The 27,493-nt window shown below is 39.5% G+C and overlaps 1 protein-coding gene across 1 annotated transcript; it reads left to right on the top strand.

Moving 5' to 3' along the window:
- Positions 1-1,285: 1,285 nt before the first annotated feature.
- On the top strand, positions 1,286-26,451 carry podxl2 (podocalyxin-like 2). Its single transcript, XM_053315614.1, has 15 exons — positions 1,286-1,449; positions 1,563-1,718; positions 3,137-3,165; positions 12,706-13,058; positions 13,433-13,805; positions 16,307-16,416; positions 18,305-18,500; positions 20,008-20,190; positions 21,132-21,358; positions 22,344-22,418; positions 23,528-23,684; positions 24,154-24,215; positions 24,776-24,955; positions 25,592-25,753; positions 26,392-26,451. The coding sequence occupies exons 1-15, from the start codon at positions 1,286-1,288 to the stop codon at positions 26,449-26,451; spliced, it is 2,487 nt and encodes an 828-aa protein (XP_053171589.1).
- The last annotated feature ends 1,042 nt before the right edge of the window (positions 26,452-27,493 follow it).

Raw genomic sequence — 27,493 nt, forward strand, 5'->3', positions numbered from 1 at the left:
ACAGGTGTGCCTTAACAACCAACAACCCTCAAGTACAGTTTGAGATACTAGTACTCTACTGTAGTACAGTTTGAGGTACTTGTACTTTACTGCAGTACAGTTTACTTTACTGTAGTACAGTTTGAGGTACTTGTACTTTACTGTAGTATAGTTTGAGGTACTTGTACTTCACTGTAGTACAGTTTGAGGTACTTGTACTTTACTGCAGTACAGTTTGAGGTACTTGTACTTTACTGCAGTACAGTTTACTTTACTGCAGTACAGTTTGAGGTACTTGTACTTTACTGTAGTACAGTTTGAGGTACTTGTACTTTACTGCAGTACAGTTTACTTTACTGTAGTATAGTTTGAGGTACTTGTACTTCACTGCAGTACAGTTTGAGGTACTTGTACTTTACAGTAGTACAGTTTAAGGTACTTGTACTTTACTGTAGTAGAGTTTGAGGTACTTGTACTTTACTGCAGTACAGTTTGAGGTACTTGTACTTTACTGTAGTACAGTTTAAGGTACTTCTACTTTACTGTAGTACAGTTTGAGGTACTTGTACTTTACTGTAGTATAGTTTGAGGTACTTGTACTTTACTGTAGTACAGTTTGAGGTACTTGTACTTCACGGTAGTACAGTTTGAGGTACTTGTACTTTACTGTGGTACGGTTTGAGGTACTTGTACTTCACGGTAGTACAGTTTGAGGTACTTGTACTTTACTGTAGTACAGTTTGAGGTACTTGTATGTTACGGTAGTACAGTTTGAGGTACTTGTACTTTACTGTGGTACAGTTTAAGGTACTTTATTGTAGTACAGTTTAAGGTACTTGTACTTTACTGTGGTACAGTTTGAGGTACTTGCACTTTACTGTAGTACAGTTTTGAGGTACTTGTACTTTACTGTAGTACAGTTTTGAGGTACTTGTACTTTACTGTAGTATTTCCATGTGATGCTACTTTCTACATCTCAGAGGGAAACATTGTACTTTCTACTCCACTACATTTATTTGACTTACTTACTTACTTTTCAGATGAAGATTTGACACAATGGATAATAATCCCTAAAATAAATTAAAAAAAAAAACATGAATACAACATAAGATTGAAAGTTAAAACCCACTTGATAATAATATAAATAAGGCGAAATATAGTTAAATGCAATACATAAACATGATTAATATACTATAAAACACTGTACGTTACCGTGAGTCATGTGGTATTTTGTATTTAGGTTGCATGTTGTATAAAAATTACGAGGAGCACTTGAACGCAGCTGCAGGCCGGACCTGGATTAGTCATGGATGTATTAAGAAGAGCAAAGAGGGATGGATGCAGGACTAAACATGGAGCCGGAGCCTTGCATATAAACCCGGGGAGGGGTGAAGGGGACCAGGGTGAAACAGTGACACCTAGCGGCCTTTATGAGGAACTGCAGGAGGCTCCCGGTTATTTCCAGCGTCGGTGGTGCAACGGATCAGATGCTGCTCTGACTGCAGCTCCGTCCGCACACACATCTTCTCTCTCCCTCTCTTTTTCTCTCTGTCTCTCCTGACGGCCTCCATTCACATCCAGAGATCCTGCCTGCAGAGCCGAATCTCCCGGATCCGTCCATCAGGTCCACTGAGAGCCGAGGAGGAGCAGGAGGAGCAAGAGGAGCAAGAGGAGGGCAGCGGGGATGTTGTGCACTGCAGCAGCAGACATGGCTGGCCTGCTCCACATCACACTGATAGGTAAGTCTCTCTCTCTCTCTCTCTTTTTAATATTATTATTCATCAACACCCAGCCAGCCTGCCACACTGGATCCAGCAGTGATTCGGTGTTTTTAAAAGAAGGATGCACAAATAATTTACCACAAAGCACGAAACACGAGCTTCTAGAAAATGACAGCAGATAAATCTTTGGAGACTTTTGAACACAACACAGGAAGATAAACTCCCAACTGAGCTACACACATATTTTAACTCCCTATAAAACATGTAAATGTGTTTTTTAATGCTTAGCTGTGGCACTAAAATCATCATGATCAATAATAGTAATAATAACACTTATACTATAATAATAATAATGTTATATGCATTCATCTATCTTAATGAACTGGTCCAGGTTAAATTCTGCAAAGTAGATGCTCAGGCTGACTGTGTGTGGGAGGCACGCAGTGCACTTAAATCAGAGCACACACACTGCAGTGTCTGACACACACACACACACACACACACACACACACACACACACACACACACACCAGGCAGGACTTGCTGTTGGGCACCAGACATGGCACGAGGAATAACAGTCATCATCACCATCATCATCATCAACACATGAGTCAGCGTTCATTGGACTATCAGCAGTTTTGCACTGTCATGGATAATAATGAGAATATATTATTAGTGAATGTGATTGATGATGTGATTATTTGTACAAGCACTGACTTCTATAGTAATGATATTTATATAAATTAGTGCTACTGTCATTGTCAGTGAAACTAGTTTATATTTTTTTGGTGAATGATTGATTGTTGAGTCTTTAAAAGGTTACAAAACAGTGAAAATCGTCCAAAATGATGTGTTATGTGTTAGTGCTCAGACCAAAACCCAAAGCTAGTCAATTTACAACATAAAACAAACCTGCAAAGATTAGTCAATTGATCACCAGCTATTTTGATAGTCGATTAATCATTTTGAGTCATTTTTGAAAGACAAAATGTAAATATTTCCTGGTTTCTTTACTCGTCTGTGACAGTAATCTGAATATATTTGGATTATTGACAAATGAAGACATTTTAAGACGTTATCCTGGGCTTTAGGAAACATTGATCGCCATTTTTCAACATTTTCTGACATTTCAAAGACTGAACGACTAATTAATAAATCCAATTAATTGAAAAATAATCGTAAGTTGCGTCCCTAGAGAAGAGCAGAAAAGGCTGAAACTAGTAATTTATTTTAAAATGATAAATTACTTTAACAATAAGTTGATTATGAAAACTGTTGCTGATCATTTTCAGGATTAATTTCAGCTCTTATAATGATTAGAAATATTCATCATCATCATGGCTTCAACATAATTATATAGTGATGATTTTTTTTAATGCACATTTTGATGATTATCAGTTTCTTTGGTTATTTTGTGTTTTTTTTGGATGGTGCAGCTTCCAGGTCTTTCTGGAGTCATCTGGAGGTTCATTTTGTGTCTGTGAAGCTAACTGTGCAATATTTTCATGCTACAGTTTGGTTATTGATTATAAACTCAATATAATCGCCCTCAGAAGATGCTCATTAGAAAACATTTGGTAGAAATCTTCCTGCTTTTCCAATATGGAGAAAAAAACCCCTAAGAAACAGGGTGAGGAAGAGGATGCCGACCTGTGTCAACAACTTCTCCACCCTTTCCATCTCTCAGTCGGTTGGGGTGAAGGAGGGGATTTGGGGGAGGGTCCCAGCCGAGCATAAGCTGCTCTGAGGGGTGTTAAAGCACGGAGTGAGGCAGCTTAAGGGGCGACTCCCCCCGAATAGACACACAATGAAAGCCACAGACTACAAAACGTGGCTGAAACATGAACCTTTAAACTGGACGTTCACAACTGCTGTGTTACACATCATTATCAGAAATGATTAACTCAGTTCAATACAATTTGATTTTTCCACAGAAATATAATATAATAACAATAAGTAGAAGAAGAATAGCTGATAAGACGATCAACAAAAGATTAGTCTGTAAGTGTTTTGAGACAAGATTAATTGTGGAAGTTCCAGCAGCAATGTGAGGATTTTCTGCTCTCATGGTTTAAATCATCATTAACTGAATATTTATACTATAACCCACAAAGCTGAAACAATTAAACTGAATATCAGTGTCATGTCAAGAACAAAGGGGAAAATATAGATGAGAAAAGCTTAGAAATAAGTTATTAATTAACGCCAAGTGAACTATATTTGACATGAGTTTTAGAGACCTCTACATCATCAGTGTAAACACCTGACATACACAATCACATACATGTAGTGCACTGATAAACCAATGCAATGTTGAATTACTACATATTTTATAGGTTATTTTATGGTACATCAAAATTTGCGCATCAAATTAGACTCAACAGGTGTGAAAGTTAATTTATCTGTATATCTGTCACTTGTCATTTAATGCATTATATATCATCATTGTGCATAAAATATGTTGTAAGTAGTGATATGAGCTTTATGCAGGACCTTAAAAAAGGTATTCAATATGTTTTTGTTTGGTTAAAAAACATGCTATGAAATATATGCAAAGTGCTATTTAATACAAATTTTGTAATTACTTGTCAAAAGGTCCAGTTTTCAAAGAATTAAATTTGTTTGCCAATTATTTGATGGTTCAGACTTTACAGGGTTAAAAGAAAATGTGACACTTAACTTCCAACTTTTTAAAAAACATTAACCTACTAAAAAAATCATGTCCCACCACATCAGGTAATTAATTGAAGTGAAAATATGTTTAACGTAGTCACAAAAATCAGAACTGTTTATGTCAGTAGCTGCGTGTTAGCAGTTAACGAGTTTTGGACGTTAACTTACTGATGGTTAGCAGGTTGGTTAACATTGAGCATGGCAACGTTTCTACACACTCACTAACTGTAGGAAATGTTTAGCAAGTTAATTTAGCTTGTTAGCAGTTAACGATTTTACTGTTAGACCACTAAGATTATTTTTAACATGCTGGAATAGAATAAATAAAGACAATAAAGAGTTGAAAATGTACTTTATTACCCCCAAAAAACCCATAAAAGAATATAGAACAAATATGTTGACAAGAGACCAGTGAGACAAAAAAAACAAGTATAGAAAACGCTACTGTACACAAGTAAGAAAATGTGGGTACAATACTTTAAACAAAGAATAAATCATTAAAATATTACATAAAATACAGTGGAGCATGATCTGTGTCTCAGTTTTTTTGCTGATTGCACATTTAATAAAAAACTTGCCTGTAGTCTTTGTTAGTAGACTATTAAAGTCTGAAATGGCAGTTTAGGCCACACTGGAAATTTATCTTAACTAGAGCCAATAAATTGATAAGCAGATCATGTAAACTTATGTAAACGTATCAACAAATTAAAATATAGTTAGTTGGGGAAAAAACTATTAATTTCAAGAGTTCACCTTCGGTTGTCTGGGGAGTTGTGTCATTTTTCACTATTTCTTGACGTTTTATGGACAAAATAGTTAATTAATCAAGAAAATGATATGCAGATTAAGCAATAATGAAAATAATCATTAGTTGCAGCAGTACTATAAACAGATAAAATGATTTATTGACATTTAAGATTTAGATCCAAACTGCTTTGAATACAAATAAGTGAGTATCCTGTCCGTGCAGAGAAACTCTATCGTGATTTTCTCCTCTTGTCCTAAAGGAATCGATGTTGTGAAGCGTCTTGGATCAGCCACATCAACGCAAACGAGTTGTGTGCAGTTTACTAAATCACACTGTGTGATGTCTGGTACCCCAAAATCAGTTTTACCTACCTGTGTGCAGCGGCAGCCACAATCAGCTTTCCGTCAAGGTTTTTTTTTTTCTTTCTTTCTGCACCTGGAATCTGAGGTTCTTTGTGTTTGATGAATTTTGGAAGATATCTGCCCTCCAGCACCTGCTCATTTCCCCCTATGGCACCCAGCGTGGAGCTTATCTGTGTTAAGCTGATAAGGCTAACTCAGCTGTTCAGTCCCACCAGCCGGATGGATGCTAGAAGACTTTTTTTTAAAAGTAATTACGCTGTGAAGTTGTCTCTGTAGACCAAATTTTCAAGGTTACAATGTAGCTGTGAAACTAGTGTGTGGAGCATGAATAACTGTGTAATTACAAAATCACATGACGTTATCGGGCCCCAAAATACTTGTGAAAGATATCTGTAAATCAGCGGATACATTTTTCTGTAGTTCAAGGTCCTGATGTAGTGGTGAGAAATGAGAGGAATTTACTTTTGTGTTTTTAATAGTTGTTGGACAACACTGGAGTTCTACGGCAGTGTTTCCCCTTGGTTGACTTGCCATTAGTTAGTGGCTGCCTCAGCTGGTGAGGGGTGGGCAAAATTCATGAGACCATCTCCAAAGACAAAAACAATGGCCGTCATACAAGAACCACATGTATGAACCCTCAGAAAAGCCCCCATGAACAGCCTTGACCTTTGAAACCAATTTGACATGGTGGCCAAACATCACGTGATGCTATTGAGCCCAAAAATACTTTTTCCCTTACATTGTGACAGAGACAAAGCATCTTTCATAGGAATGAACGGGGCCCTGCCTCTGACACTGTATCCAGTTCTCTTCATATTTTCATGGTTTGAACAGATTCGTTCATGAGTCATATATGAGAAATTGAAGAAGATAACCTCTTTGGGAACATTTTTGTGAATGAAAGTCGCCCAGAAACGGAGTAAAGGTCACCTTATAAGGGAATAAGTTATGTGACTGTTGTTCAGTTCAGTTCAGTTCAGAGCTATATTGTCCCTCGAGGGGAAATTTGGTTTGCAGTGACAGTACAACAACCATAAATAAATAAACAGTGACATAACAAACATCATCTCAGCATACAGCACAACCAAACTTGATAAGAGCAATCACAATCGGAATAAGAGTAGAAAATTGAAATCTCTGAAACATTCACCTCCTTGTAAACAGGTGACACTCATGAAATGAGCGATTTACGACGAGTTTTTGAGTTGGTTGACTTGGAAAACTCGTATCAACAAAGCCCACAGAAAAAAAAGAGAGAGTTTGAGGATAAGAACATGAAAATGATCTTGCATTTGGGCCCAATGTGTTATCTAATTTCCGAATTAAATGATCAACCTCTTGTCGATTCTAACAGGTATATGAGAGAGTCGTCAGTGTAAAAGTTGACTCAAGTTGAACTTTCACTCGTCCTCTTTCTGGTGATGGACTTATCCGATGTATGTGTGAAGTCCTCTGTATCTCCACCCATATTTCTTTTTCATTTGAAATCAATCACAGTCTAAAGTAGAGCTCAGCACAAAGACCACAAGCTAAGCGTTCGAGGCTCCATCATTGTTTATTTAATGGGCCAAGCATTTCAAAACCGCTGCATTACTTGAACTGCATGATCCTCCGAATACATATCTCCTGGGCACAATAATGCTGCATCAGGAAGTGTGCTTTAAAGAGAGAAAGAGAGGCTTGCTGTTGTATATTAGCATACACATTGTGAATTTTAAACCTTCTTTAGGCTTCTAATGGGAGCTGAAAATCCCTTCTTTTCTATCTTCATCCAATTATACAAAGATCAAAGTTATTAGTCATGTTGTTAGTTGGCTTCAGATTGCTGGAAATGCAAACACACACACACACACACACACACACACACACACACACACACACACACACACACACACACACACACTTCATTAATGTGCAGTTATGTCTACACAGTGCTGACTATGGGGAAAGGGAAAGGACAGAGGAATTAAAATAACCATGGCACTTCTCCACTTGGTGATGGATCCCTTATCTTTCTCTCCACCTGTTCGTCCATGCATCTTCAACTTCCATCACCCTCTCTCACTGGACCAGTCATCCACAGCGAGCAGTGGAGCAAGCAGGACTTTTTATAGGTCGCTGCTTTTTCAAATAAGCAGTTTTTTTTTTAAAGGTGACCTAAAAGTCTACAATGATTTTTACAGGAGATATCAGTGTTAGCATATACTTGACTTTCTATTCAAGGTCACGAGTCTATTAAATTGTTTGATTTAACCTGACACCTCTGATGTCTATGCCATTGTTGGACTATTGAGTGTTGATATGTAAATATGAACAGAATATTGGCTTTATGCCCTGAAAACTGTCATTTACATTGTTAAATTCTTCAATTCAGTTCAATTCAATTCAATCAATGCCTTTATTGTCATTGCACAGCAGTACAACATAATTGTGTATCCCCTGTGGCTGACACACAGTAAAACAGCAACAGACAATAAACATAAAACAACATACAATGAGAAACATAAAAGACACAATAACAAAAATCCACAGAGTGAGTAAAGACGTGGCATTTGAACGTGCCACCATGGTATCAAGTGCGATATCCGAATGTCATTTCGGAACGTACCACACTAAGGACATATGGTCAACCTTATTACTAAATGTATTTAACATATAATGATTATAACTTATTTCACCAGTCAGTTGGGAACAAACACAAAAACAACAAGAAGAGCCACTAGATGGCAGAAAGATACTTAATAACAGGTGAGGAAACTTAGTTTATGCATGTTGCACTTTTTAGACGGTCCCTACGCAATCATCTCACAGCTGGCTTTAAATAGAGACCAATGATATTAGTCCAGCTCGGAGGATGTCTCGTTGTGGTGAAAATTTGCTTGTGGCTTGTCTTCCTTACTACAGAAGAAAGCAGCTTCGTTTTAAAAACATTGTAACAACATTTTGCCTAGTTGTTAATCCAGGAACTTCAAATCTATCAAAATATTTCCAACTTTACAGAAGTGTGTAGCATACACAGCTCACAGGGAAGGCAGAATGTTTCAAGTCAGGGTTTGATCAATCCTGGCTGGGTCTCCTGAGTGAGGGTGTCTGATGTTTGCGAGACCCGAAACAGCCGATGGTCTCAGGAACATCACAGCGCATCCTACTATGTATCTTTAAACCACTCTGTGACATATAGAGCGGCACTTTTGTCCAAATAATATTAGCAAGATAAGGAGTTATAAACATTTACACTAAATCAGAAAAACTACTTTGCAGGGTTTGTTATCATGAAACATATTCAGTTTATCGGTGGCAAATCGATTTACAATCACCAATCAAAAACAGTGCACACACGCCACAAACTATGTTCCAATGAGGAAACCGAATTACAGCTCCTCCCACAGAGGGGAGCAACAGACTGATCCCAGCCTCGTCATTTACATTAATTTTGCATCTCTGTCAGTGACATTTTAGGGGTGAAGCAGAACTCTCAGGTGCTGCTGTCAGTTTTAAACCTGGAGCTGATTTTCAGTATTTATTTCACACTGGAGATGAACAGAATCTGTCCTGACTCTTGCCCAAAGCTTCCTGCCACAGCTGATCCACAGTGACACTCATCTGCAGCAAACTGCAGCATATTATGCAAAATATTATAGAAAAAACTGTCAAAGTAAAGTTTGAAATGCAGGTTCTGTGTTCTTAAAGGTGACAAGTTCTGCTTATTCTGATTTCATTTGCTTCACTAATTTCTTAATCCCCTTCACTGGTTATGCAAAAATGTTAACATATATTAACATTTTCTAATTAGCCCACAACACAAGGAGCCAACATGTCCATGTGTGACACCCACTTGAAGCCCACATGGGCAAACACAGGAGCAGCCACCATGGAAACTGTTGAAAAACCCACTTGGGACCCATATTTGCCGCCCAAATTTAACCCTTATAGGCCGCTGATGTAGTCATTAACCTGTATTTAAGTTGATTTCGTCAGACTATGTTGTGACGATAAAAATAAGTTGAGCTGTCTGTCACACTTCTTACCACGTGTTGGCCATGATATGCATTTTATTTGTGTGGCAACTGAAAAAATGCAAAAAGAGGAAGAGATTTAGCCAAATTTTTTTTGTCACTTTGGGTAGAGGTCTCTTTAAAATACCACCTGGGAAAGCCTGGATGCACCTATTTCCTGTACCAGCACACAATCGCCAGTATCTGAGCTCCAAGAAAAGGACTCCCATATTTCCTAGGATCTTCACGGCACTTTAATATCACTACCAGTGAGAGATAAGAACCCATCTAACACAATGAGAGTGACTGGTTTAACTTTTTTTTTTACCACCTGTGTGATTTACCCTGCTTTCCAATGTCTCCTATCATGGTAATCATTACAAATCGACAAAAACCAATTGAACTCAGACCATGATTCATCTTTGCAGACAAATTTAGGGGAGTGACTAACAGCTTTAGAAGTACTATCTGCCATTTCTACTCAAGGCTCAGCAATATGAGCGGTAATCTCAGGTGGAGTGCCAAAATTCAGATGTCTTAGTGTAGACTCAACCTCAATCTTTTTCATGAATTATTCATCATAAAACATATTTTATGATGAAGGATGTTCTGCACTGCTGTCTGTGATAAATCACCTGTGTGATCGACCCTGCTTTTTAGAACAGGATGCTCAACGCCTCCTATCATGGCAATAACTACAAACTTGACGAATATCAACCTAACTCAGACCATAACTCATCTTTGCAGACAAATTTAGGGGAGTGACCAGCTGCTTTAGGAGTAGCATCTGTCAGTAATATAAACCATAATCTCAGGTGGAGTGCCAAAATTCAGATGTCTTAGTGTAGACTCAGCCTCAGTCTTTTTCATTAATTATTCATCATAAAACATCTTTTTTTTTAAAGGATGTTCTGCACTGGTTGCCTCTGATGAATCACCTGTGTACCCTTCTTTTCAGAACAGGACGCTCTGATTTCCAATGCCTCCTATCATGGCAATTATTACAAATTGACCAAAACCAACTGAACTCAGACCATGATTAATATTTGCAGACTCAGACCAAGAAAATGTAGTAAATGATGACCAGTCTTAGCAGTAGCATCTGCCAAAACAGCAGCTTCAGTTGCTTTTTCTATTCTGTAATGTGAGCGGCATTCTCAGGTTGAGTGCCAAAATTCAGATGTCTTAGTGTAGAGTCAGCCAAAGTCTTTTTCATTAATTATTCATCATAAAACGTCTTTTTTTAAAAGAATGTTCTGCACTGGTTGCCTCTGATCCAGCTCTGTATATGGAGATAACTACAAACTGAGATAACTCGACTTGACAGTTAGATTTGAGAAAAAGCTATTAGCTACGCTCACGCTTTTATTTTTGGGGATTTTTGCTTACTTATCATTACAGCAAACTGGCAGATCCTTGTCACCCCAGACATGTGAGGCTTTGTGGAGACTTTAACATGCCGCAGACGTGTTTGAGACATGTTGGCGATGATATCATAATCTGCTCACTTGGGCCCTTGAGGTCAGACGGCCATCTGTGGTCCCAGACAGGGAGAACTATGGGATATATGAATGAGGCTGTAAGGATGGGGATTAACAATGGACGGGTGGACGGGTTCATGAGTGATGTAATAATTATAAATAGAATAATTAATCAATGAGTTGAAGGGCTAAAATATCCAATGAATGGAAAGCAGGTTTCTAGTAAATAAAAGTGCTGACCTGTGAACGCATGAATGAGTAAATTCTCTTATTAGAGAGTGGAGGAATGACTGAGAGTGGATGAATGGAGAGCAGATTGGGTGATGACAGAAATTGAACTAAATGAGCTTGCAGTGACTTTTCGAGGGCAGCAGTGCGGTAACGATAAGAGCGGTAAATGAAATCAGCTGAGTGTATAATGTAGACAACAGAGTGCTCTTATCTCCCGTCTTTCCCCAAGCTGCCGTTCTTTAGAGTGTTGCTGTGTAAACCAAATAAACGTGCATATCTGTCAATTCACTCTGATCTAGCTCACTTTTCTGGTTTTCTTTTCATTCGACTTATTTTTATGAGTCATACCAGGTTTATTATGTCTCGTCGCACAATGACAGCTCCCAAATTGAGCTCCTTCAGTTCAGACTTTCAATACAGGAAATTTAACACAATGGAACTAAATTAGACATCAACTTCCTGTCGTTTCTTTACTTTTGTGTGATTACACAAACAACATCCAATAAGTTATATGTCAAAAACACGGATCAACAAACAAACAGAAATAGACATTGTTATCTGTTGTCAATTAAGGCACAGTCATTAAGTTTAGTAACCTGAAAGCAGAAAGAATGAAGGATTTGGAGAATCCACCTGTTCTCTTCAAAGGTACATGATAGCAGCAGCCTGAAGGCATTGCCGTGAACTCACAAGATAAAATGTGATCGGGTTGGCTGATAATATTCTTCACCTTCTTTATCATCTGATTCTCCCGGAGGCAACACAGGTCTCTTTGCCTGACTCCAAAGGTCTTGGAGCAGACCATAACAATGCTGTACAGGCTGTTCTTGTCTTTAATGGATAGTCCATTCAATCAACAGATAAAAGAGAATGTTAAAAGGCTTTCAATAAATGAACAATAAGTTACTTAAAATTCTCTCACTGACGTTGAAAGAGTTCAGCTTCCTCAACAAGTGGCTTCTCTGTTGTCCGTGCTTGACAATAGACTCAATGATGTTAGTATCAAACTTAAAGTGACAGTCAAACACAGTTCCAAGGTATTTATTAGACACCACAGTCTGGACGTCTTCGCCATGTATGACACTAGTTTTATGTTCCTGTTTTATATTCTGTTTGATATAGGGTGCTTTCACTCAGTCTTCCCCCAAAGAGATCAATAACAATTCACTTCAGACTTAAGAATTTCCCCCAAAAATAAAGAAAGTAAAACTCTGCTGAGTGGTGGCAGGTGTGTAGGAGGAATGTGCAATCAAGGCATATCACGAGCAGCATTACCAAGATATACCAGCTGTTAGACTACAGAATGAGAGTTACAAAGATTAGAAAAACATCAAAATGCTAAAATACAACAGATAAACAGTACAATTAAGGACATGATGTCACTTGATCAGTTAATATGATCTATAAATCAATGGTCAAAAATACAACATAGGAAGATATTGATCACTAGGTCAATCTAATAAGGCCTTGTGGTGCATAATAGTATAATCTTTTTTCTCTCTCTCTTTCCTGTAGCTCTGCTGGCCGGCTGTGATGCCTTTAAACTGGGTTCTTCCCAGCGTGTAATCCCCCTCAGTTCCCCGGTATCCCGTCTGTTCCAGGAAGAAGGCCTGGCCCCCCAGCCACATTTCATCCAGGAATTAGTCAGAACCAAACGCAGCCACACACCCCTGGAATTAGTGCGAGTCCAGCCTCATCTGGTTCACGACATGGCCTGGCCAGAGATACACGAAACGTCTCGTACACAGACCAAGATGGACACGGCTAACTCATCTCAGTTGAACCCACCATTGTCCTCCGCCAACCAGGATGTAGCCAGTATCCGCACAGCTGTGGGTGAAAACGTAGATGTGGAAGATGAGATGGAGGTGAGGATGAGTTTCAGATAATATGAATTCAACTGTAAAGAGTAACAATAATGGTTGATTTAAAAATATTTCTGCAAACAAAAGCAATATGGGTAAAAACCTGATTCCTTGCTGCATAATCAATACAGCCACCTACCTAGCAGTTAGTCGATGCCGTTAATCAGTGAACCTAAAAACACTCCACATTTGAGCCATGAGGAATTTTGTAACAGTGCTAGAAAGGTTTAAATAAATAAATAGTTTGTACAAAGATGTGAGACAGAAACTTTCACCAATTCTTTTTGACAGTTTTTCAAATATTTAGCTCTGAATCATTCAACAGTTCATTCAACATGTGGTCTGATTGTTCTGTCCAATTATCTCTCTACTTTCAGCGTATGGTTCATCTCGCTGTCCCTCGGGATTCGCAAAGCTACCGAGGACAGACCGACCCAGAGACGGAGCTCCTCGGTGGGCCGGGAGCAGGCGACGCTTCCCTGGAGGCCTCCGGCTTCTACGGAACGGACACGGAGGAGAGAGACAGAGGAGAGGAAGCAGGGGAGGACCGAGAGAGAAGAGTGGGAGAGGAGAGAGGGGAGGACGAGTGGGAGAGAGACGCAGGGGAGGACCGAGAGAGGAGAGGACAGGAAGAAGAAGAGGAAGAAGAAGAAGAAGAAGAGAGAGAAGGAGGATTAGACGACCAGGATCTTCATGAGCTAGATGCGTTGGAGGTCAACCACACAACGCCAGATCTGGATGCTCTCATCGGTTGGTAGTAATTATTTTCACTCAATAAAAGAGAAAGAGATCACAAAATTCATCCTCAGGCATCCATATTTGCCACACACACACTCCTCTCTATACAAGGCTGACAGAAAACATGCTGTTGTCCATCTTCAAAAAGGCAGCCAGTAAACTTCTGCAGATGTTTACTGAGAAAATGTTTATCCAGGGTAAAACTAACATTTACAACAACAGCAGTTCATCACCAAAATGCTCAACAATCAAAAACCTTAAAAGCAAACATAGCAAATTTGTTCCAGAGTTTGGGAGCTACAACAGAAAAGGCCTGCCCCCCGCTCTCCCCCTTCCTCTCTGTGTGCTTCAACATTGATTTTGGCACAACTAGAAGCAACCTTGATGAGTGTCCTTGATGGTACATGTGGTTGTAACAGATTGGAGAGATGTGTCGGAGCCCATTTAGTGATTTGTAGGCAAAAATCAATCCTAAAAAAATTACAGGGAGGCCAGTGAAGGGGGGAATATGCTCCTGTTCAAACATGAGCTGCAGCAAACATTTAAATTAAACATTTCTACATTTCTCTTTCTGAGAAAACATCAAGTCTTGTGCTGAAGCCGTGGCAGATCATGAAAGTGTCCAGTATAGTTTGGAGATACAGTATTTGATATAAATGATTTTCCCTCATGCAGATAGATAGAAGACATCTGTCAGTCAGTTGTGTGGACCACTACTTGGATATCTATTGCAGTAGGGATTTTTAGATGTTTCTCTGAAGAATCACAGCCGTTCTAAGGGACAGGATCAATATTTATACTGGAACTCTTAGTTGAAATTGGAAAAAGAGGGTAATGAAGTAATGAAGTAATGAAGTCATAAAGTAAAAAAGCATATAAACCAACCAATGAACGCTGCTAAACCTTTGCTGACCTCCTAACAAATTAGACACTGTGTCTTTCCTGAGTTAACAAAAGTCATTAGTCCTTAGGCATCTTACAGAAGTTTTGAGAAGTCGGAGTTCACTTTGATGGTAGAAGACGCTTGTTCGAGCCTTGTAACCAATTTTGTGTTAAAAGTATTATTTTGTAGCACTGAAACAACAATAACATCTGCATCAATAAAACAACAGCTGCTGGAGTGAGAGTGTTTTCCATCTGGTGTTCGTCTCTTCGACTCAGACGACTCCCTCAGGGATCAACCATATCTCTACACAGTCTGTCTATGGAAGTATCTTTCAGCTATTGGATGGATTGCTATGAAATGTTGTACAGATAAATGTGGTGCCAAGAGGAGGAATCCTTCTATCTTCTCCTGTGCTGCCATCGTGAGGTTGATTTGTGGTTTGGGGGAAATGCCTCACCAATGGATTACCATTAATATCCATGTTCCCCTCTATTTCAGTATTGTAATGAATTGTTTCAGTAATCTACATGATGCCTTTTCTCGGTTGAGATGTGGCTTAATAAAGGGTAAAAAATACACCCCGTCGCCCAGCCTCCCCGGATACCTTGTATCAGAGTTGGATGTACCCCATGAACACCATTTGATCATTTTTAAACTTAAAAGCTCAGAAAAACCTCATAAAACCGAACGAAAACTGACTTTCTGCGATGCATTTCAATGGACGTGCAGGCAGAGAATGTCCGAGTGTATGGGAATTGCTATACGCACTGGGATTGGCTCATCGCATTTGAGGGCGGGACTTAGCCATAGGTCAATTGTTGCATGTAATGGGCTGTGTGTGAATGTGTTAGTCCATGTGATGAGCAGTGAAATCTCTCTCTCTCTATCTGACTGAAAGCACAATATTCAATTAGAGACTTGCACAAAAATCAGATCATAACTCGAACCCTGTGCAAGGTTAATGTTTTATTGCACACTCTCTATCTAAATACAATAAAAATTACTAAAAAAATTAGGTAGGTAAAACGATGAATAAATACAAGCAAACCGATAAGATTACAGGAAGTGAAAAACATTTACAATCAATTAAATCAAGGTCTGAAACAATAAGGCCTTTGAACAGCTGTAGTGAAAGAATCCAAAATTAGTGCTAATTAGCAATTCATTATTACACAGCAAAATGTGAATCATAACAAGCACTAAACATAAATAATAATTATCAATCTCTGCAGTGTGACATTAGCAGCCGTGTTATTGGAAAAAGCTGTGACCTTTTAAAACAAGCAACTCGGTCATTTCATTTGAATTCAGTGTGAAATGTGTGTGTGCTGCTTTTCATTAGAAACCCATTTGCTGCTAATAAACTGTCACCTTACAAGCAAATGTTCTTCATTTGTTTTACATATTCAAAGCTGAATGAGCATCTGCTGGCTGTGCAAGCTAATGAAACATAAACATTGTGTCATTTTAACAAAGACACACTGTTGTGAGTCTCCCCCCGAGTCTTTTGATACGAGCACGCTGTCAAAACCTCCTGAAACCTCAGACTGAAGAATGCTTGAAAGAGGTTTATTCATGAGAAGTGTACAAACGTGTGTTTCTGACGTCTGTCTTTTGTGTCATGCAGGCTACAGTCCATCTTTCCACCCGTCCAGCTCCAAGCAGCCCAGCATCTCCTCCCCAGCTAAGGAGCATGATTCTGGGCTACAGGAGCATCGTGCGTCCCCGGTCCTGGAGGTGAGGACAGAGCGAGGCAGAGAAAAGATGCCTCCATTGTTTGTTGTTTTCTTACTGTTTTTATTGTACTTTTAAAAATTGAAACTTGTGAAACACATGAAAGGCTGTACAAAGTATGAAATTTAGAGTTAGGCATTTGCTCAAATATACAATACACAGAAGAGATTTTGAGTCTTACCAACAGAGAGAAATTAAAACAACTGTGAATTTTAACAATGATACTGAAAAAATTAAAAAAGGAAGTAAATAAAAAGGGGTAGTTCTCAATAAACTTTTTCAATTATCAAATTGGTGTATCTATAGACGCTCTATGATAACTTATTGTTGATTAGTAGTTACCATACCATAGAGGGGTCCATATTTTAATATACAGGTGTCAATTTACACGTACATTAAACCAATGCACCTGACCCAAAGGTGCAAACATACTGACAAATTAACAAAAAATGCAGTGAAGCTAGAATTATTCAAAAACTGGACCTCCACATATAACCTACAGATTTCATATTTATATATTTATCTGAATATCACTGAAATTAGTAGAATTATGATTTTGGGGCAGCTGTGGAGGAGGTAGAGCAGGTCGTCCACCAATCAGAAGGTTGGTGGTTTGATCCCCAGCTAGACCTGTCACAATAATTATCATCATCATCATGTCTATATATGGATTTATCATATGATACATGGACATGACCTTTGACCTCAGTATTATCACACTTCACATTAGCAGCTAAGAGGCTATTCATGTCACATTGGATAAGTGAGTAGTGTCCTCCATTCCTCACTGTGTACATCCTGAGTGCACAAGAGTAGCACCCACTCTCTAATCCCTCCCCCCTTACATTATTATACTATTATATTATCATTATATCAGTGGTATAAAATGATCTTCAAATGACAATTATATTGTTTAGACAATATATTGTCCAATAAAAGTAGTTATCACCGGCTCCTCCCGTCGATATATCAAAGTGTCCTTGGGCGAGATATTGAACCTCAAATTAGTGTGTGAGTGTGTGAACATAGAGACATTGTGGGGGGCTCGGGTTAGAAATCTTGCATGTGAATGGGTGATCAATGAGACTAGAAAAGTGCTATAAGTGCCGTCCATTTACCATAAATTAGTTTGTTTCAAGCAGATCAAGACCAGCAGTTAGAGACGTTTTCATGGTCTGGCTACGAGGTGGATCATTTTATCAAAAAGTAGCACATTTCAGTGTAGTAGTGGGTAGGGGTTGGAAATCAGCACAGATAATGAGATTTAAAGGAAGTATATTAAAAAAATCCTCAGCTGAAGTTTGGCTTTAATTGGATCGCAGTAAATCAGATGTAATCCAAGGCTCACCGACTGACCTTAAACTGAATAACTGCATCAGTCTTTAACTGCTTTATGTGATTAGCGGTGTCTCGCTGACCCAAACTGACTCAGCAAAGATGTTACTGCTGTTTCTTTCACTAATCTTCAGCTTCAATCCTCAATCTACAAAATCAGGGGCAGAAAGAGGTTTTTAGAGTCAGTCTCATCTTCACTGTAATGACTATACTATACTATTAATGATACGACCAGTAGTACCACTTCTACTACCACTAATATTCTTAGTTTCTACCACTATTACCCTGACTACTACAAGCAATATCAATATTCCTACACCCACCAGTAATACAAATAATACTACTACTCTTATTATTTAACCACTATCAACAGTGTTTATCTTCAGAATTGGGAGCGACACAATGAAGTCTGGAAATCTACCACCACACAAAGACAATCCTAGTATTTGCATAAAATTAACCCTACAAACAACAGTTTTAGAGAGATTTTAATGAGTAAATGAAACTGTTAAAATGATGGTAAACAAAACGATGACATGTCTCCTTTACCACACAGGGAGGTCCTGTAGAGACGGAGCGGTGGGAGGCAGAGGGAGATGAAGACGGTCACTCCAGTGGTTACGCACTCCTTCACCCCTCCATCACTATAACCAGCACTACATCTGCTGCTGCTTCCACTTCCACTGAAGCTACCGCCACACCTGAGACTGACACAGGAACAGATTTTGGGCTGCTGGGAAGTTATACAAAAGGTACGATGTATGAGAAAGTCTGATGCTGATATATCGGCCAATATCAATATTCTTTACACAAGCCATCTGGTGTATATCTAATGTAGGCTGGACAGACTCAAACTAATAAATATTCCAGCAGTAAATGAGACAGTATGGGAGTTTTTCCTCATTTTCATTCAAGCTGTGCTTTCCTGGGACAGCCCAGCCGATGGTGGTAATGTAACATTTATTGATGCCAACGGCCATAAAACTCAGAAGAAGGAGAAGAAGCAGAGGCTGAAACTCGTAATTCAGATCAAACTTTAAAACGAGGCAGTCCTGATCAAATATGAATCAAGATTATGTTACTGCATTGCCTATTTCTCATCTCAAATTGTTTCCAGAAACATATTTTAGATTATTTTCTAGCAGTAAAAATGTTGAAAACAGACGAGCCAAAACTAAGGACCTCCCAACTCGCAGTACATCACCAACATGTTGATTGGTACTGTACGTTCACTCTATGGGTTGTATAGTGCTGATTAGACAGAAATGGTGACTGGATAGGTAGTGTACAGTTTGGGTTAGGGTTTTGAATAATTTGGCTCTCCACAGACTGAGAGGAGCTCTTTATTTCAGAATCTGTATAGTTTCCAGCCATTCTTTAACCCTTACTTACTGTTTAAACTCAAATTTGACCCATTTTTACATTTGAGAGCTTTAAAAACATCCTTTACACTTTTCTTTTATCTGGGCTTTTCCTAATGTGACCCACTGTGTCCAAAAATGGAAATAAAATGCTTCTTTTTTCATTTTTGTGAAGAAAATCAGCAATCAAAACATGTTGTTATATTCTTCATATTCTATAAAATGTTCTCCTGGACCATAAAATAGTGATTGTGGATGTCTTTCATTCACCTGCGAAAACATTGGCAAGACAACAGTGAACAAATCTCATGATGGTTCACTCTCTCCACGTGGAAGCTCCTTTCATCAGACAGATGTATCCCTTTATGTGTTATCCCTGTAATGTTACTGCTTTCATTCACAACACCGTTATATTGGCATGAGGTGATCCCAGCTCCCATTTACACAAGACCCTTTGCAGGACATTTTCCAGCATTTCAGGGATAGACTTCATATGTGAAAGGGGCTTAATTGACATGTTGTACCTTGTTTGTTTCATGCATACAAAAATCTAAATGTAAATCAGAGTAACTCCTCCTGTGGATGTCCTCTGCATCTGGATGGAGACACTGAACGATTACATATCACATCTAACCTTTCAAAATCACCTGGAGGAAGTGGCTGGAGGGAAGGTTAGAGAAGCAGGCTTGTGACAGGAAGGTTTTTGGTTCAATCCTCATGCCAGCATGATAAAACTGGGTGGAAAAAGTGAAAGAACGGTGCTCGTCCCTCCTTCATTACCACCACTGAGGCATTTAACCTGCAACTATCCTGCAAAGATCAGACTGAAGAATTAGTCTACGTTGCATAAGAGGATGAGAGAATCTTCTGCTTTTTACTTAGTGGTTTCTTTCTGCAGGTGAGACAGAAGAGGAAGAGCGGAAGGAGGAAGAGGAAGAGGAAGAAACAGGTCTGCCACACATAGGTATATTTACCCAGAATCCCACAGTGCCAGAGGTTGGCATGGCTCCCAGCAGACAGCCTCTGCAGCCCAGCGTGGAGGAAGAAGAAGAGCTGCAGCAGGGAGAGCACGAGTTAAAAGGTGAGGAGGCTTTTTAACATTAAATGATTATGATACAGAACAAAATGGTGATTGATATAGTTGTCCTCTAAATGTAAGGAAAGTAAATTATGTTGCAATGCCATTTACTAACTCAAAAAAGTGGATATAGTGTTTAGTTACTCTTTGAAGAGTTTGGAGGAGTGTTGACTCTTTTAGCCTTTCAAAAACCAGAAACATAAGAGCAGAAGTGTGAAGAATCCCAGCCAGCATGTCCATGTGGCCCCCATGTGGGTTAAATGCGGGCTACGTAGGCATTGGTAGACAGTGGTTCTCAAAGTGGGGTCCGAGGTCCCTCAGTGGGTCCCCAGCAAAAAGGGGAATAATTTATTTTCACTTTAATTCCATCCATAAGTAACACAATGACAGAATGTAGGATTGTTTTGTAATAAAACATCTTAAAGTACAAATCTTATCTGATGAGAGACCCTGGGACAAAATCCTGTCAAATGGGGTCCATGGTCTAATTTGTGTCAGTTTAGGGGTCTTTGGTATGAAAAAGTTTGAGAACCACTGCCATAAGGGATGTAAGATGTATAGGTCCCATATTGTTTCAGAAACATGGCCCCCACATATGAACCCCATGTCCTGGTTAAATTGGCCCCATTTAAGGTCAATTCTGATCCCACTTAGATCCCATATGGGCAAATATATGGAGTCTACATGGGTCTCACCCAGTTGGGAAACCCAGTCAGAACCTACTTGAAGCCCATATAGGCAAACACAGGTGGGGTCACCATGGAAACTGCAGACAAACCCACTTGGGACCCATATTTACAGCCCAGATTTAACCCTCAGTGGGCCAACATGGACATGCTGGCTGGGATGGAAAAAAGGGAACACGGTTAACTACCTTCACTAGTTTGTGGGGTTTTATCATTGCATGTAGTGGATGTATTCTGAACTCATTCCTTTTCTATTAGGTGAAGATGAGGAGGAGGAGAAGTGGGGAGAGACTGATGAAGAGGAAACAAGAATCAGACAGATCATCCCGCTCACCACCGATCCTTCACCCTCCGTCGGCTTCACAGACTCCTCCTGGGATTGGATGGAAAGGACCACGCACCTGAAGAACCGGGGGTCAGAGGTCAAGGGTAACGTCAAAGAGGTCTTCTTACCGGACAGAGATTTCGATGAGCAGGCACTGCAGGTACACTTACATTAGAGCTGGGCAATATATTGATATTATATCGATGTCGTGATATGAGACTCGATATCGTCTTAGATTTTGGATATCGTAATACCGTAATATGTCACCAGAGTTGTCTTTACCTGGTTTTTAAGGCTGAATTACAGTAAAATATATAATTTTCTGAATTTACCAGATTGTTCTAGCTGTTCTGTTATGAACCTTTTACCCACTTTGTCATGATATCCACATTATTGATGATTATATATCAAACATTTCATCGTGTAAATATTTTGTGAAAGCATTGACAGCCATCTCTACAATATTATTGTAATATCGATATCAAGGTATTTGGTCTAAAATATCGTGATAGTTGATTTTGTCCATATCGCCCAGCCCAGCCCGAACTTATGGCGCTTTTCCACTACACAGTTCCAGCACGACTCGACTCGCCTCAGCTCACCTCAACTCAGGTTTTTTTTGCGTTTCCACTAGGGATAGTACCTGGTACCTGGTACTTTTTTAGTACCTGCTCTGCTGAGGTTCCAAGCGAGCGGATACTAAATGTGACGTCAACAGACTGCCGGCCGCTGATTTGTCAGAAGAGTTGTCGCTGGAAGAGTCATGAGCCGTCCCACACAAGAATCAAACCCGGCATTTTTAAATACCGGCAACAGTGTTACAGCCATACGTTTCTCCTCTCTTGCTTTGTGTGTGACAGAAAGCCTCATACAGCAGCAAGTACACCACTGCCTCTATGTTCATTGTTTGTGTGTTTGTGTCGCGTATAAAACGAAGTCACGGCAGTTTCGCAGAGCCGTGCTATGACGACCCCGTCCACGTTGAGTAGGTACCTTTTTGTAATGGAAAAGGTCGTTCCTGGAACCGAGTCGAGTCAAGACGAATTGTGCTGGAACTGTGTAGTGGAAAAGCGCCATTACATACAAACATATACACGGATAGTCTTTACATTCTCTGGTCTAACTCTTAACTCTGACTCTTTCAGGTTGTGTGCGTCGACTGGAGTGAGCTGACTGGACGTGGATATGTCATCCTCAATATGACGCAAAACTTGAACTGTGTAAGTACCATGATTACCAAAATATAGACTGTAGATTGTGTTGTGTATTGTTTGATGGCCCAAAAGCCTGTTTGTCCCAGTATGCCCAATGGCCAGTACATCACCTACTGCTGTGGCTGTAAAAGGGTGATAAATTGTTTAACCCTTTCTCAGCAAATAGATCTTTTGAATGACTGCACCAGAGTCTGCCTGGATGCTGAATTTAAACTCTATTAACAGCTTTCATCACAAATCAAACAAACAGACAAACATACCAGAATTTTTTGACAGGTTAGTCAAGAGAATCACCTTTAAACACTGACTTCCCCCCAAAAAAACAAACATTTGAATGCGGCCACGAATCTTGGCTCGACTTTTCTCCCACGCTGTCAGGAGCAGGACCGAACAGCCGGAGGCCATCTGTTTTTGTGTGTGTGTGGTAGTGAGGGAGGAAGGACCTTCACCGTGGCGTCTGTTGCCATGGCAGCAACACAGACCCACACAGCCAGTGGCATTGTGGTTGTTACGGCAACATGGATGGAGTTAAAGCTCTTACAGTTTATAATCCTCTTCTCTTGTTTCCTCTCCTTTTACACAAGTAGACGTCGCATATCTGAGATAGTCGAGATAGTTTAAGTCAGGGGTGTCAAACTAATTTTCATTCAAGGGCCACATACAGCCCAATTTGATCTCATGTGGGCCGGATCACTAAAAGGAAGGAAGGATGGAAGGAAAAAAGGGAGGAAGGACAGATGGAAGGAAGAGAAGACAAGAAGTAAGGAAGGAAGGAATGAAGGAAGGGAAGACAGATGAAAGGAAAGAAGGATGGAAGGATGGAAGAGAAGACAGGGAGGAAGAAAGGTAGGAAGGACAGACGGAAGGAAGGAATTAAGGAAGGAAGGAAGGAAGTAAAAAGACAAGGAGGAAGGGAGGAAGAAATGTAGGTAGGACAGATGGAAGGAAGGAAAAGAGGAAGAAGGTGACTGGGCCGGATTGGACCTCTCAGCAGGCCGGTTCTGGCCCACGGGCCGCATGTTTGACACCCCTGGTTTAAGTGTTAACATGTAGAAAATGTGTGTGTGTGTGTGTGTGTGTGTGTGTGTGTGTGTGTGTGTGTGTGTGTGTAACAGGAGGAGTTTCGTGTAGACCGAGGCGTACGATTGTTGAAGATCATGGAGCGAGTGTTTGCACGGAGAATGAACAGCCCTGAGGGATCGTGGGTACTTTACCTCAGCAAGCCTACACACCAACAACACCAGCTGCTGATGAACGTGGCATCTGAGCACGGTATGCACACATAGTAATAAACGTCAAATAAAGACATAAAGGACATTTTACTGATGTATGTTTATACCTGAAACCTTAAAATTCATAATAATCACCTTAACAACATTTGAATATTGTTATAAAAGCAGCTAGGTGTTGTAATATGTCTGTAGTTTCTTCCTTTTGGTTGGATAAATAGACAAAAAATAGATGATAAGACGTCACAAGCAGTTATTTTCAGCAGCAACCATTCAACAGTCTGAAATATTAATAACAAAGTCAGATTTTAGTGTCAGATAACAAGACATCAAGACAATCTTTGGCTCAGTACATGCAGACTGGCTCACTCAGAAATGCTGAAATAAACCTTGCTTCTACGCATTTTCACACTTAAATAAATCATGCAGACGTTGGTGTTGGTGGTTTCCTCTTGCTGCTGATCTTTTTAGGATGTGTTAACGTTGTTCGATATGTGTTTCGTGTCTTCCAGGAGTGATCGCCACTAAGGATGTGATTGGCATGCTGGGAGAGATCAGGAAATGTTTACCAGAGGTACACTGATCAATTAACTTCTTTAAAGGTGTTAATGTTGACAGAAAGTGCTTCGGTCCAAATTAGGGCCTGACTGATACTGGATATTTGGGGTTGATGCTAATATTAGGGATTTTAAAATAAACTTATACATACAGAATATATACACCAATGTACATTTTTTTTGCAATGATCCCTCAACCGTGGTTATTAAACACGTGACACATTTTTACAGTCGAACAATAAGCTATTGTTTAAAATATCAGTGCACTTTACTGGTAATTTAATAATTATACATTACTATAAATAAAAAAAACATCACATACCAGCGTTAGGACTCATAATATGTACTCAATTTTATCAATCTAACCCTAACCCTTTATCTGTAGACTGCTTTTGTGTATGATTCTGTTACAGAATCTATGCCAACTCTAGTTATGGACACATTTAGATGTGTAGACATGTTTTTTTGCTTTTGGAGAAATATGCTTTTACTGTAATGAATATGCGTGTGTGTGTGTGTGTGTGTGTGTGTGTGTGTGTGTGTGTGTGTGTGTGTGTGTGTGTGTTTGCTTCCTCAGGTGGGCATCCACAACTTCAGCGCAGCCAGTAACTGCCAGTCTCGGCCAAGTCAAACACGCAGCGACTACGGCAAACTGTTCGTGGTCCTCGTTATCATCGGCTCCATCTGCATGGTCATCATCACGTCTGGATTCATATACATCTGCTGGCAAAGACGACTGCCCGCAACAAAGACTACGGTGGGTTGCTCCCATAGACTGTATAAAAGAAATGGACGTAACATCCGTGACGTCATCCATTGGTTTGTGGACTGCTGCTCGGAAACCAATAGTTTCGAATCTGGGCAGCGCCACCTTGAAAATTTCAGGTGCATGCTGGGAAAAATAAAAACACGGATTCTAACCTCTGCGAGGGCTGGATCTCGAGGACATTGGTCAATCAACATGTCAATCATGACGTAGACACGCCCTAATGCATACCCTGCTTTATCATCAAATATAAAATCAGGGAGGCCAAAATGTCCCAAATGAACATCATACTGCATTGAAGAAGGCTTTAAACTAGCGATTGAGACCATAAACACATTTTGAAAACGTTTACTGAGGTTAGAAATCAAGTGAGAAGTTGGTGAATTCTCCATTGACTTGTATAGAGACGGAAGTCCTTTTGACGCCAAAACAGTCGCCCCCTGGTGGCCTTTTGATAGAATGCAGTTCTAAGTTACTTCCACATTTCAGAGGGCCAGAACTCCCCGCCTGGTTGACAAACAGACACACACACACACACATATATATTGTAATCGTGCAGTAAGAGGACTAAAAGTGTCACACACAGGTGAATAAACAGATGCTCTTGTGTGTTTTTTCACCTTGCAGTTCCGTGCTGAGGAGCTTCACTTCGTAGAGAACGGTTGCCACGACAACCCCATGCTGGACGTGACCAATGACGGCCAGCCCGAGATGCAGGAGAAAAAGCCGAGCACCAATGGGCTCTCAGGGGTGATAGAAGGAGGCGGGGAGAAGAGCACTCGCTGGCAGGTGATTGGATGACTGATATATTTCACAAACGAGCTCGGCATCAAAAGAGTGTCCAAAAAAAGGGACTCACATATGAATAAAGTTTATAAAATTATATTTATTGTCAAATTGTGGGTGGAGGAGTTGTGGTGTGTGCAAATACAACCCAAACTGGCAGGTGGAGGCCTGGGAGAAAGAGAAGAGAATGAGGTTAACAAGGAAGCCACTTAACCCTCATATACTGTTCATATTCTGACTCATATTTAGTCTCTACACAATTCATATTCATAAGTTCCCCATCAGTCATTAATTGATGTTATTTATTCTTAATCTTATGGAAAAAAGACATTCACAATCACTATTTTATGGTCCAAAAGAACATTTTATAGAATATGTAGAATACAAATACACACAAATACAAATAAACACAAGTCAAATGATGATTTTGCATGATGGGTCACATTAGGAAAAGTCCGGCTAAAAGAAATGTGTATAAGGTGTTTTTACAACTCTTAAATGTAAAAATGGGTCCTCTCTCTCACAAGCAGAAGGAACAGAGAGAGAGGGATAGCAGAAAAGATTTAATGATACATAATGTGGTAAAATTAACTTTATTTTTCCTGGCAAACAGCTTTGAAACCTCTCATCTTTATTTTTAGGTGTTTGTCAATCAGGGAGCAACCGAGGAGGAAGAAGAGGAGCAGGACACACATCTCTGATGGACCAAAAGGAAGAGGAGGAGACGGGTTATGAAGGACGGTCGCCTTTGATAGACAGATTATAAAGTAGAGCCGAGAGGGAAGAAGAAGAAGAGGAAGAATACAAAATGTCTTCGGTGGAAAAGAAATGGAGCTCATGGGAGATACAAAAAAAAGGTGGATGTGTTGTTCAATTAAGAGTCAAAGTAGGAGGAGGAGCGTAGCAGGAGGAGTCACTGACATCATCATGGGGATTACATACAGGGTTATCAGTACTGTACATGTCACTAACTGGACGCTTTGGTCAAATATGAATCCACAAACAGACACTCTGCAATAAGATGTCCGAAATTTGTTAACAAAGTTGGACTTCTGATTGGGAAACGTTGAGAAATTCATAAAGCTACATACCCCAACGTGATAATATAAGCTAATGCCATCATTACATATAACTCTTCTGTTTAGTGTGCCTTATGCTTTTAGCTTTTTGCACTGTGGCCGCACAAGACTTAAAATAAAACATAAAACTAGAGACAAATCATAACATAAGTCACCTTTTATGTTTGAATGTAAATGAGCTTTTAAATGTTTGGTTGCCACTTTTTGTGTCACATTAAGCAAAAAATACTGCTCCAATAAAAGGCTGAAATTAAGTATTAATACCCAAGAATATGCTGTTGATTAACAGTGATGGAATGTAATTAAGTACATTTACTTTCAGGGTACTTGTACTTTATTTAAGTATTTGCAATTTTCTGCTACTTAACTATATTTCAGAAGGATGTATCGTACTTTTTACTCCATTATATTTATCTGACAGCTGTAGTTACTAGTTTTCTGTACAAATTAATATTTTAAATAGAAAACATATAATGTGCTTACAAAATATGACTCTAAATAACTATAAAATATCATTAGATTTAGGCAACCAATAGTATATAAAGTAGTTAAATTGGCACTATTTACACATTAATGAATCACTTATTACAATCTAGTAATATAATGTAGTTTTTAGCTTAATAAGGACATTTTTCTACCAATACTTGAATGTAAGACCTTTACC

The sequence above is a fragment of the Scomber japonicus genome, chromosome 3 (genome assembly GCF_027409825.1).
Source record: "Scomber japonicus isolate fScoJap1 chromosome 3, fScoJap1.pri, whole genome shotgun sequence".
NCBI lineage: Eukaryota > Metazoa > Chordata > Actinopteri > Scombriformes > Scombridae > Scomber > Scomber japonicus.